The 14,028-nt window shown below is 40.0% G+C and overlaps 1 protein-coding gene across 1 annotated transcript in view; it reads left to right on the forward strand.

Annotated features, from left to right (window-relative positions):
• Nucleotides 1–14,028, forward strand: part of LOC126417102 (dynein beta chain, ciliary-like) — a 739,775-nt gene that overhangs the window by 515,428 nt on the left and 210,319 nt on the right. The window contains exon 31 of the mRNA XM_050084997.1: nucleotides 10,948–11,158. Within this exon, the coding sequence (XP_049940954.1) occupies nucleotides 10,948–11,158 (211 nt within the window). The remainder of the gene's footprint in view (nucleotides 1–10,947; nucleotides 11,159–14,028) is intronic.

Genomic DNA, 14,028 nt, shown 5'->3' on the forward strand with positions numbered 1-14,028 from the left:
TGTAAATGCTCAGTATATATTCTCTTGATTAGCATACAATATATTTCCAATCTCTTTCTTCCGGTAATCTTGAAAGCAAAATTACAATTATTCAATGCGGCTATTCGGCACGGAGAAGATCCTAGAAGTCCCCTCAACAAACCAGAGAGAGGATATTACAAAGAGTAATTATGCTCTCATGGAATAGCAATAGTACTGTACTGCTTTGCGCATCGATTCTGCGAGTATATAGATGGTCAAGTAGGAAACATAATTCACTCATTGAATTGTGCAGGGATAATTAGTAGAATATAAAGAGATATTACAGGGTTATAGCTGACCAGGACGAGAAAATTAGAGCCCTTCAGACTGATTTGAACAGAGCGAGGGAGGAACTGAAGACGTTAAGGGGGAGGAGGGTAAACAGTGGTGGGAAGTGGTAGCTGGGAACAGGGGCCACAGAAAGAGGACAGGGTCTGACACTTTCCCAATTGGCACAACCAATAGATTTGTCTTGCTACCCCAGTTAAGTAAGGAAGAGGCCCCAGTAGAAGTAGATGTAGTTAAGATGCAACAGAATCTCACTAGGAAACCAACTGTTTCAAAAAAAGTAGAAAGTAAGAAGAAAGTTCTGTTGCTAGGTAGCAGCCATGGAAGAGGTGTGGGCCAGATTCTGCAGGAAAAATTAGGTGACAGGTACCAGGTCACAAACTTTTTCAAGCCAAGTGCATGTCTTAGCCAGGTGGTAGAGGATATAGGTTCCTAGTGCAAGGGTTTCTCAAAGCAGGATCATGTGATGATAGTGGGTGAAGTGGGAAACAGTATTGATACAGATCAGGGCTACAGTATTGAGTGTGACTTGTGCAAATAGCCTCTGCAACGACCGATACCAATGTTGGACTGGTGCCTGCTTTCGTGCAGCAAGATCAGCTCCAGCTGAACCGCTCTGCCAGGAAGGTAAATATGGAGTTGGATCACTTGCATAGGGCGGCCACTGTGTCAGACATTGGATTGGTTCCTGTCAAGGCTATTGATAGGGGGGATTTCACAAGGCATGGCCTACACCTCAATAGGAATGGGAAGGGTAAACTGGCAGGGTTGTTAGCGAAATCCATAAGGGGGGACAGTAGTACTCGTGGATGTACCTCTTTTTCAGACTAATATCAGTGTCCAATGAGAAGTTCAGGCAGGTAGGTGCTACAGAGGTCCAAAACTCACAAGATACTCACAATAGGAAAGTAAATAATAATGTTACCATATTTAACCAAAATATTGGTGGATTAAAGAAAAATAGATTCTCGCATAAGTAAAGTAAAAAATAATGTTACCATTTTTCACCAAAATATTCTGGGATTGAAGAATAAAGTAGACGAGCACCTGGTTTGTTTAGATGACATTGAATCTGATAATGTAATAGATATACTATGCCTGTCTGAGCACCACATTGTGTCTGATATGGAAAAGGTAAATATCAGTGGTTATAAACTAGCTGCACATATGAGTAGAGAGAATAAGGTGAGAGGAGGAGTTGCCATATATGTCAAAAGTTATCACTGTGTAAAAAGCTTAGAGACAAAAAAGTTTTGTCTAGAGCAACATATAGAAGCATGTGCCTGTCAACTTAAACTGAAGGAGGGCACTTTTATAATTGTAACAGTATATAGGTCCCCTTCAGGAAACTTTCATTTATTCCTGGAAAACTTGGATGCAATGTTGTGCTATCTGTCAGATAGGGGAAAGCAAATTATTATTTGTGGGGACCTTAATGTTGATTCACTAAAAGAGGGTAATAAGAAGAATGACCTGGAAGTCTTGTTCAGTTCTTTCAATTTGATATCTGTCATTAATTTGCCTACTCGGGTAGTAAAAGACAGCAGCACATTGATAGACAACAATTTTATAGACCAAGATAAGTTTAAAAACATAAATTCTTATCATGTTGAGAATGGCCTTTCTGATCATGGTGCTCAGCTAGTTACAGTTTATGACATGGCTCCATCCAGTAATTCAAAACTACCCTCCAAAGTTGTGCATTCAATTAATGACTCAACAATTAGAAATTTGAGAGGAAATCTTCAGCAGTTAGACTGGGACGAGGTGTACGAGGAACCTCAGTTCATATGACATGACTCCATCCAGTAATTCAAAACTACCCTCCAAAGTTGTGCATTCAATTAATGACTCAACAATTAGAAATTTGAGAGAAAATCTTTAGCAGTTAGACTGGGATGAGATGTACAAGAAACCTCTGGTTTCGTATAACATCATATCCTGGGGTGACTCATCATTGAGTAAAAGAGTGTTCATTGCACAAAAGCATGTAATCAGAATGAGAATAGAGCTCATCCAAGATCATCCTGCAGAAACTTATTTAAAGAGCTAGAGATCTTCACTGTAGCTTCTCAATATATTTATTCACTTATGAAATTCGTTATTAACAATCCGAATGAATTCAAAAGTAATAGCAGTGTACATGGCTACAACACAAGGAGAAAGGATGATCTTTACTACTCAAGGTTAAATCCAACTTTGGCACAGAAGGGGGTAAATTATGCTGCTACAAAAGTCTTTGGTCACTTACCTAATAGCATCAAAAGTCTGACAGATAGCCATATAGCATTTAAAAGGAAATTAAAAGAGTTTCTTAATGGCAACTCCTTCTACTCATTAGTTGAATTTTTGGATATGGTAAGTGGGTAATTTCCCCAACCCCCCCCCCCCAATCCCCACCCCCCCCACCCAAAAAAAAAAACTTATAAATATTAAGTGTCATGTAATATTTTATGTAACGTAATATCTTGTATAGACACCTTTTATTAACCTGACACGTTCCACATCATTACGAAGTGTCGTATTCATGATCTATGGAACAAGTACCAATCTAATCTGACCAAAATATTTCACTCCATAAAGTATCTATCAGGAGTGAGAAATAGTAGGCTACTTCCCTATGATTGCGCATTTTGTTGATGTAGCTGGCACAAAGCAGGGAGCTCTACAGGGAGGATGGTTGTGAATTTGACCACATGGCATTTCATCAAAGAATCTTCATTGCAGTTTTGGAGTCAAACTGCCATGATGCTGTGCAAAGCAGGAGGCCATCTAAAACTGCGAAACATGATTCTATATATGGCAAGCTTAAACATTATGTCACAGACTTGCGCTAGATACTGTTTCAAGAAAGAAGAAATGACTTCATTGTTGCTAGTGCCAGAAAAAATCTGCGACACAGTGCATCAAATGTAGCATACCACTTCATGTTTATTTTTCCATATTGTTCCATACAAAACACTAAAATAGTACTAATTTGATGCTTAAATAGTGGCATTGTGTTAAATGCATGCATACATCACTGAAGTCCTTCCAGAAGGATGGGGTATTTTTCAAAATCTGTGGAGATAAAAGGTGTAAAAATATTATAAACATGTAATTTGTATTATAATTAAGTTATTGATGAAAGTTTTCATTAAAATGCAAACGAAAAATAATTCAGCCTTATCTGGGCTAATAAAGTTCAACAACAGATTATTTTTGACTGTTTTGTATCTCATAACTGTGTAAAGTACTTTATGAAACTGTTTATTATAAACATTAATATTGGTCAGCTTCTCAGGTTTTCTTCTCTGTTTTACAAGAACAAAATGGCAGCATCTTCTTGTGGTTGTATGCTGTTGGATACGTGTTTTGCTCTGACCGGCATGGCAATGGTTTGCTCGTCAACAAAATGTGTGAGGCCATATTGCTCTGATTCCCAGTTCTGCCGCATGAAATGTGAAAAGTATACACTTTGTAATAATTTCCCAAATTTTAATTGGTGAAAACTCATTAAATATGTTTTATAAATGAATATTTACCTTATGTTGATCAGACAGCAAAGACAGCAGGGTGTTCAGAAACTCTGTCACGCTGTAGCATATATTTCTTCCTTCAAACTCTAATTTGCTGATCCAGCCCATGGATCAAGGAGTGATCCTTCCTTGTAAGTGTCTTTGTAGACATAAAACTTCGTGAATGCATGATTTTCTTCTATGCTGAAGATGTTTGTTGAAGACAATATAGTCAAACAGGCTCTAATGAAATTTAAAGCTAAAAATTTTGAGAGTTCCATTTCAACTAGGACAGCATCTGGAACAAAGCTGTAACTACAACCTTCTAAACAACGGAATAATATTTTGTGCAACATAGTGATCTTGCAAGGGATTGGTGTGACATCAACTAGAAAGGTTGTAAGTCACATGACATTTATTTATATATTGGGTGGTTATAATTAAACTTCCCCCTATTTAACATGTTATAACACAGAAACTAATTACCATACGAATACCAAACTTAGTAGCATTGATGTCCAGAGTATGGGGTGCATGATTTCAATGCGTCACAGCACTACCATTCAGTTCCAACTATAGCCAACAGGTGCCATGATCGGTCATTGTGATCCATAGTCTCACGCACAGGACCAGTCACAGTGCACTTGTTGATGTGTCAACATGAGCTTAGACAAAAGGATCAGGGCATAATTGGTGAAGCTCTATTATGAAAACAATGGTAATGCTACAACTGCACTTTGAGAAATTGCCAGCTGAAAGGATTACGGAAGAGTCTTCTTTGTCCACCTGCTGTGCAGAGTGTGATGAAGTAGTTCAAATCAAATGGAGAACTGGGCATCACTCTGAAAAAAGGCTGATGACCAGTTGCACCACAGGTGGTTGATGAAATCGCTGTTGCTATGGCAGACAATGCTATGCACAATTCCCGATCATCAGGCAGTGCACATGCTGCGTCATGACAGTTGAACATCCCATGATCCACTGTACTGAAGGTACTTTGAACCATTCGCAAGTGGTATCCATACAAGATCCATATCATACAGCAGCTTGCACCACAGGATGCACAACAACATGACTTTGTTCTCCACTTTCTCGCAAGGGTTGAAGTTGGTGAGGACTGGCACTGGACCATCCTATGGATTTCTAAAGCTCATTTTTCTGTGATGGGTGAGCCGGATACACAGAACTGCCAAGTGTGGGGATCTTCACCCCCAGTCACTGTGCATGAAATTCCTCTGTACGGTGAACTTGTCACCATATGGTGTGGTGCTCGACGACCATACCTGCATTACAGGAGAGAGACACTCAACAGTTTTCATGCAAGATCTGGCCCCACCACACATTGCTCGTGAAGTTCAAATGCTTCTCTGAAACAAGTTTACAAATGATCGAATTATCAGCTTGGCAGGCATGATCACCTGATCTCACTCCTTGTGATTGCTGGTTGTGGGGCTACCTGAAGGACAGCGTTTACCAGGGGAAAATTCACACATGTGCTGATCTGAAGCACAGCATATCAAGGGAGGTAGCAAGCATACCTATGGGCATGCTTCATTCTGCTGTACAGAATGCAATCCTGTGCTTTCAGAGTCTTCTGGACACTGATGGGTGCCATATTAAGCCCCTTTTGTAGCAGTAATTGTACAGGTGTGTAATGGTATGTTGTACTGCAGTAGCACATTAAAACTGTTTCAGTTGAACTGATCCTGCATTATTTCTCTTCCTCATGTCCTTGACATTAATGGTACCGCATTTGGTACTCATACGGTAATTAGTTTCCATGTTATAACATGTTAAATAGGGAAAGTTTAATTATAACCACCCAGTATTTATTGTGTTCAACAAAGAAACAGAGTTTGGTCTGGAAGGAAAAGAAGATTCAGATTTCAGTGTGAATTTCAAGCTACAATGATGGAGGATGTCTGGAACAGGCTAGATAAAGATGAGGAAGACCTTCATAACTGAATCTTGAGAGAGGATGAAATAGTGGACTAGGCACAAGGAGTTTCCAGGAAGTCATTGATGACAATGAATGTAAAGGTAATAAATAATAAATAGACCAATGTTTCAATTGCCAAATATAGTGAAACATTTGGATGGACCCATCTAACATCAGGCCAGAGTCTTGTCAAAAAATAAGTTCCATGACAGTGAACATAAAGGTAATAAATAGACAAATGTTTAAATTGCCAAATATAGTGAAAATTTTGTATGCATTCAGTTTTATTGACATCAAACTGGAGCCTCATTCAGAAACAACTTTTTCCATATGCTGGGAATTTTGACAGATTTTCAGCAGCAACCGAAAAGGCTCAGTAACCACTTTTAGGCAGTTTCAGACAGATTTTTAATTATTTGATTTCTCCTGTCATCAAATCTGGTAGCTTTTCCTGCTTTCAAATTGCTGAAGTCCTCTTTTGGTTCTTCCATTGAAAAATCTACATCCAATACATTACTCTTCTTTGCCTTCAGTCTAGGCCTAGCTGCTTTATTTATTTTTGGTCAAATTTGCCATTTAATAAAAGCTGGCTGGGTATTTAATTAGTTGTTACATTTACGTGGTCTACTACTGCACATCATGTCCATGCCTTCAACAGTCTTCAACCGTACCTGCTGTCTGGTCACTTAAAGCTGGTAGTAGTTCCTCTTGCTCCCCAGATTTAATTGTTTCTTTGGCAAGGGGATTATTATTGTAGAGATCACAAGGCCTTTCATATACAACTTTGTTTTGTTCTGTAAAACCAGGTATATACTCTGCCCTGCATCCTCTTGAGATTGTCGTAACAGAGGCTTCCTTAATAGTAATGCTCTGGCTTCAGTTCAGTCAGTGTTAGTAATTCGTCAAGTTTATTTCTGAAATCCACCTACTTTGCTCTTTTGAAGTTAAATCTTCTTCTCAGTGGTATTTCTACAGACTGGACAGCAGGTTTTATTTCCAGTTTAATTGGTCTGTGTTGTGATCTCAGAATAGGATTCAGAGTTTGTTTGTGACATAAGGTATTGAGATCTTTGCTTATGAAAATCAGATCAGGATTGTAACTCTTTCTCTGCATTCTGCTATTAAAGGATGGTGGATGCTTGGGGTCATGGATAAGTTACATCTGGCTATTTTCTGCCCTTTGCTCAAGTAAGTCAAATGGTTCAAATGGCTCTGAGCACTATGGGACTGAACTTCTAAGGTCATCAGTCCCTTAGAACTACTTAAACCTAACTAACCTAAGGACATCACACACATCCATGTCCAAGGCAGGATTCGAACCTGCAACCGTAGCAGTCGCCCGGTTCCAGACTGTAGCGCCTAGAACCGCTTGGCCACTCAGGCCAGCCCAGGTAATTCACCATCTTAATTAGTTTCACTAGAGCCCACTGTGTACTGTGGCAATTAAAATCCCCTAAAACTACTGTGCACTCACATCTCTTGTATGTGATGGGTAAGGAATATTAATGCTAAAACGTTTGTCTGGGTGTCTGTCTATAGAGATTATTTTGGTGTTATCTAGTTCTACAACTATTAGTTCAATATTATTGTTCTGAATTGTATGACTTGTTAATAATTCTAAACTTTCTATTATAAAAATTGCACTTGCGTATTTTCCCTCTACTATCTTATTTACTAGCCACATACCTACAATATTGGTCTTATTTTGAGAGGGGCCACTCTGTGGGTCTCTTGTAGACAAAGGATGTTGCAGCTATTAGTTCTGCAGATCTTGTGTACTAACTGAAATTCCTTCAAAGCTGAGGAAAATAATTTTCAGGGCAGTTCCTAAAAAGGGCCTACTCTCTGCTTGGCTACTTCACTTTTTCAGCATATTGATCCAATGGTAGCCTGTTTGGAAGCAGAATTTGCAAAATTACATCAGGCTGGTGTCAGACTCAATGGAGGTCAAATTGGGATGGCTTCTCCTATGACCCTGTTGTTCTGATTTTAAGGTCTCATTGAGTCGCTTCAGTCATTTTCTGGTCATGTTCTTCAATATGTTTTCTTTCAAAAATGCCCAATACCTTTTCATTTGTTCTGATCATTTTTGTCGTCTGTAATTACCATTATTATTATCATCTGTTGTCTATTTTTGGTTTAAATCTTATTTTTGTGTTTTTCAAATAACGGAAAATCCAGGATGAAATAATGACAATATTATGAATAGGATAGATTGCTAGTCACTGTATAGTGTAGATGTTGCGTAACAGACAGGCACAACAACAAGACTGCTGAACAAATAAGCTTTTGGCCCAGGGGCCTTCTTCTGCATTAGACAAAATACACACACACACATTCACACAAATACAGATCACACACACATGACCACTGTCTCTGGCTGCTGAGGCCAGATTGTGAGTAACAGCACATGATTGCAACAATCTGGATGATGGAGGTAAGGAGCAGAGAAGCAGGCTGGGGCAGTGAGGGGAAGGGATGGCCGGCTTCGGGTGGGGGATGGTAAAGTGCTGCTTGCAGGAGCATACAGCCTTGAGGTGAAAAGAGGGTAAGGCAGCTGGGTGCAGTCAGAAGGTTTGATGATGGGCAGGGAGGAGGGGGGGGGGGGGGGGGGTTAGTTAGTGGAAAAGTAGAGAAGTAAAAAGAATTGTGAATTGTGTTCTATTCATTTCATGACGTACATTTGCAATCCCTTTGGTTTGCGTACAGGACAGATGTCAAAAATTTAAACAGTTACAATGATTTTTACATTAATAAATAATAGCACTATAATAAATAGTAACACTATAAGGATATTTCTTAGAATGTGTAATTCATTGTATCCAGCTCAAATTTCCAGTTTGTCCTGCATGAATTCATCCACTGAGTAATAACACTTCAGTGTTGGTACCTCATATAGCTTTCTTTTAAGTGAACCTAAATTCACCTGCATCAACTTTTTCCCTTTTAGTTTATTACAAATTTTCATTCCCATGTATTGAGGTCCCTGGGCACACAGTCTGAGGCAGTGGGTGGGGAGCATAAAATTTTCTTTGTCTCTAGTATCATGTGAATGGACAAGACTGTGGGTGTGCTGGTGAAACGGGAGACTGTAAAGTGCTGGAGTGGAAACAGGGAAGGGTGAAGGTCAGTAATTAACAAAGGCTGAGGCCAGGAGGGTTACAGTAACATAGGATATATTACAGGTAAAGTTCCCACCCGCACAATTCAGAAAAGCTGGTGTTAGGAAGGATCGAGATTGCACATGCTGTGAAGCAGTCATTAAAATGAAGAACATTGTGTTGGGAAGTGTGCCCAGCAACCATGTGATCCACCAGTTTCTTGGCTACAGTTTGTCAGTGGCGGTGGCCATTTGTGTTGACCATAGCTGTTTGGTTGCCTTTCCCACATAAAACACAGCACAATGGTTACAACTTAGCTTGTAGATCACATGAGTGGTTTCAAATGTAGCCTTGCCATTGATGGCACCTTTGTGATCTGGATCGAAGATGACAAGGACACCCTATCCACATTTCTCCAGAACCTTCTCCCACATTCACTTCACCTGGTCCTCCTCAATGCAACCAGCCACCTTACTCGATGTTGACTTCCACCTCAAAGAAAGCTTCATCAGTACTTCTGTCCATATCAAACCTAGCAACCACCAACAATACCTCACCTTTGACAGTTGCCACTCACTCCATACCAAGAAGTCTGTTCCATACTGCCCATCCACCTGTGGCCATCACACCTGTAGTGACAAGGAGTCCATCTCCAAAATGCCAGGAATCTCACTTGAAGCCTTCAGAGACTGTAATTACCTTCCCAACCTTGTACAGAAACAGATCACTCATACTTTCTCTCTCTGGTCTCCCACCTCTTCCCATTCTCCTCTTATCATGCCCTGTGTCCTACACACTATCCTTCCTATGGTTCCCACGGTGGCATTCCTTCACCCACCAAACCTATACAATATCCTCATTCATCCCTACACGGCGCCTGTTCTAAACCCTTGCTTCATGGCTCATATCCTTATAACAGACCTAGGTGCAAGACCTTTTCTATATGTCCTGCCACCACCACCTACTCCAGTCTGTCCCATCAAAGGCAGGGCCACCTGTGAAACCAGTCATTTGATCTACAAGCCACTGTGCTGCAGTCTACATGGGCATGACAACCAACAAACTGTTTGTCCACGTGAATGGCTGCTGACAAACTGTGGCCAGGAAATGTCTGGACCACTCCATTGCTGAGCTTGCCACCCAGCACAATGTTCTTTGTGTCAGTGACTGCTTCACAGCCTGTGTCATCTGGATCCTTCCCACCAACAACAGCTTTTCTGAATTGTGGAGATGGGAACTCTCCCTGCAATAAATCCCATGTTCCCATAACCCTCCTGGCCTCAACCCTTGTTAGTCACTGTCTTCCACCATTCCCTGTTTCCACTCCAGCACTACACAAGCTCCTGTTCCACCAACACACCCACAGCCTTTTTACTTCTCCAATTGTCCACTAACCGTCCCCTCCCCCTCCCTCCTCCACCCTGACCACTGTCTAACCTCCTGACTGCACCCAGCTGCCCTACCCTCTCTTCACCTCGCCCCTGTATGCTCCCAAAGCAGCACTTGACCATCCTTCACCCCTACCCTCCTGTCTCCCTCCCCTCCCTGCCCCAGCCTCCTCTTTACCCCCAACCACCCAGATTGCTTTTCCCATCATGTACTGTTGCTCGCAGTCTGACCTTGGCAGCCAGAGGCAGAAGTCATGTGTGTGTGTGTGTGTGTGTGTGTGCGTTGCATTTGTGTGAATGTGTGTGTATTTTATCCAATTCATAAGATGGCGTTCTTGCTAAAAGCTTACTTGTTTTGCAGTCTTTTTGTTGTGCCTATCTGCTACTCCACATCTCCATTTTGTTTTTCAGCTTCTTTAAATTTTCTGTTTGGGTTTGCTATTAGTCCAGGGTTTTATTCAGTTTTCTTAGTATTTTTTTAAAATTTTACTAACTACTCTATAATTTTTGAAAGATCCATACTTGGCATACAAGTTAATCATTTCTGCATTGTGATCTCTGTAACAGTCTATTTTTTTTATTATTATCAATTCCAACAAGGCTGTGTTATTTTCAACAGAAATTAAATGACTAAATGAAATATGCGAGAAAAAGATTTTGTAAACAATATTTTTCATTGGGCTCTAATGTGTTATTGAATGATTTGATTCCAGATAGTACAGCTGCAGGAACTTCTAGAAGTAAGACACTCAGTCTTCATAGTTGGGAATGCTGGTACTGGCAAGACTATGGTATGGCGCACACTATTCAGGACATACCAAAATATGAAAAGGAAGCCGTTTTACAATGACTTAAACCCAAAAGCTGTCACTAATGATGAGCTCTTTGGGATAATAAACCCTGCCACCAGAGAATGGAAGGATGGTGAGGCCACTGTAGTTAATTTAATTTTCACAAAGTGTTAGCATGATAAGACATATCTGCAGTAAACATAGCTAAGCATTCATGCCAAGCAACAACAGTCATACTCTAGTCCAAGCATTGGCATTTGGTTGTAGTTAACCTGGAATTCTGGCCTCGGCTGAACCAGTAGTAGCTATATTAACATAATATACACTCTTTGATTAACCAGATGGATAAGTTTGTGATCAAATATTATTTTGGCATAGGTGATATACAATCCTCACATAAGGATGAGAAGTTCTTATCCTCGAGGTTTCTGTACCTGAATCTTCTTTTACTCATTGCCAGTGTTTCTCCAGATTGCAGTGACTATTCTGCTGCTACAGGCAATTAATCAAATTAAAGCCTGGCTCCATTATTCATTTTTCTTTCAGTATTTTGACTTATGATTCATCCATCTGCTGAACAAGGCAGCCAATAAAATCATGATACACTGGATGTGTCCCAAACTTTGCTATAAACTGAATCTTTTATGGTCTGCCATGCATCCTATGGTGGCTTGCAGAGTAAGTATGAAGATGTATTGTAGATTATTAGGTTTTCCAATGCCCTCATTTCCACAGAGACCTTGTTTATGCTGTCCCAAGCTTTATGGAACGTGTGCCAAAAAACTGGTCTGATCATATCTCATTTGGTGTGACAGTGCTCAGTAACAGGGATTTGCTTGGTTGGTTCTGTTGTGTAGGTCATTGGTATTTGGAATAGTCCCTTACCTGTACTGTCCTTGGACTCTCCATTCTGGCAAACCTGTAATGTCTCATAGCTTGTTGTTTCAGTGAAATAACTAAATACTTTTCGTAGGATTGTACGAAAGATGTACACAACACTACTGTTACAGTTGTGTGGCTCTTCCCACTTTTATTAGTACTGTGAATTCTACAATGGGCATGTCCAATTTTGCTTTTACATATCATATACCTAGGTACCTCTACACTTACATCTCCAAACATAATTCCGATAAAACAGTCTCAGTGAAATGATGCAGTAATCAATAAACACAGTGAAAACATGGCACAGTGGCAGTAGATCATAATAAGAATAGTGCATACCTTCTTGTTGTGTAGAAAGTCAACAACATGATTAAGATATTCAGTGCGTAAGTCACATGGACCAGTTACACTTCGTTGTTTCATGTTTGCTTTCTGAGTACAAACTTTACTCATGAGAACTGTGCAGTGGTGTTACATATGAGGGGAACACAAAAGTAATGAGAATTGCTAACTCCATGTTCTGCTTCCTGTTGGGGAAATCAGCAGCGGAAACTGCTGCAATTCTTTGAGCCAGGGAAGGGTTTAAGAGTGGTTTTCTCATTTTAAAAGCGATCAAATCTCAATTGAAGACAGAACGTGACCCCCAACATTTCTGACTTCCAGAATGGGTGAAAAGATTAAAAAAATCTGTGTTGCAATCATGTTTGATCATTGTAAATCATTTGATGAATTGGTGGAAATGATTGGAAATCCTGGAGTTGATTACAAAATTCTGACAGCCAGAGAACCAATCATTTATGAATGTGTTGGGCTGTCAAAACTTGATCTAGATTTTGACACAAAAGTCATCATGTGTAACAAATCATGGTGTGGTGGATATGACCTAGACACCAAGATCAAAGCCAAGAAAGAAAAAAAATTATCCACATTATGGCAGCCAGGTTGTTGGCTTTTTCATCATGACAATGGCCCTGCACACACATTGAGTGTTACGTAGTTGTGGGCGAAAAACCAAATGACATCAGTTTCTCACCCATTCTATTCAGTAGACACTATGTGTGTGTGAGAGAGAGAGAGTGTGTGTTAGTTTTCAAGAAGGAAAAACCTGAAAGGGAAGAATTTTCAAGACAAATTAGTGGCGAAAAAATTTGCTGGGGTCACTAAACAGCCCAAGTTCAGACAAGTTTAAAAATTGTTTCCACCAATGGAAAGGTGTTGGGGCATGTGTATTATGCCTCATGGACACTGCTTTGAAGGTGTTTAAGTACTGAAAATGTTCCATAAAATACATGATTTTTTTTGTAAAACTGTTCTCATTATTTTTGGATCCTCCCTCAAATTTGTTAGTGTGCCCAGCACTGAGCTATATAGATGTTAAGTGGTTACTTACCAATCGCAGACTGGGGGTTTTGGGTGGGGTTCAAGTATTTAAAGACTGCTACCAAAATATTTGTTGATTTTGGAAACTGCATTATCATTTTAAAAATCGCTAGGTTAAATTTTGCTAATTTAGATGGACTATAAGGCAGTAGGTTAAATGATGATAGCATCCTCTTGGGTAAAATATTCCAGAGGTAAAATAGTCCCCCATTTGGATCTCTGGGTGGGGACTACTCACGAGGACATCGTTATCAAGAGAAAGAAAACTGGTGTTCTACGGATCGGAACATGGAATGTCAGATCCCTTAACTGGGTAGGTAGTTTAGAAAATTTAAGAAGGGAAATGGATAGGTTAAAGTTAGATAAAGTGGGAATTAGTGAAGGTCAGCGGCAGGAGGAACAAGACTTCTAGTCAAGTGAATACAGGTTTATAAATACAAAATTAAATGGGGGTAATGCAGGAGTAGGTTTAATAATGAATAAAAAAAATAGGAGTGTAGGTAAGCTAATACAAACAGCATAGTGAACGCATTATTGTTGCCAAGATCGACATGAAGCCCACACCTACCACAGTAGTTTCTATGCCAACTAGCTCCGCAGATGATGAAAAGATTGATGAAATGTACAAGGCGTGTTTTTTAAGTATCATTTTGCTACACCGCGGCCGCAGTGCTGCAGTCAGCGTACTGCGCAAGCGCACTGGGTACCTACATCTGTTGTCTATGCACTGATGCCATTACA

This window comes from Schistocerca serialis, chromosome 8 (assembly GCF_023864345.2).
Source record: "Schistocerca serialis cubense isolate TAMUIC-IGC-003099 chromosome 8, iqSchSeri2.2, whole genome shotgun sequence".
NCBI lineage: Eukaryota > Metazoa > Arthropoda > Insecta > Orthoptera > Acrididae > Schistocerca > Schistocerca serialis.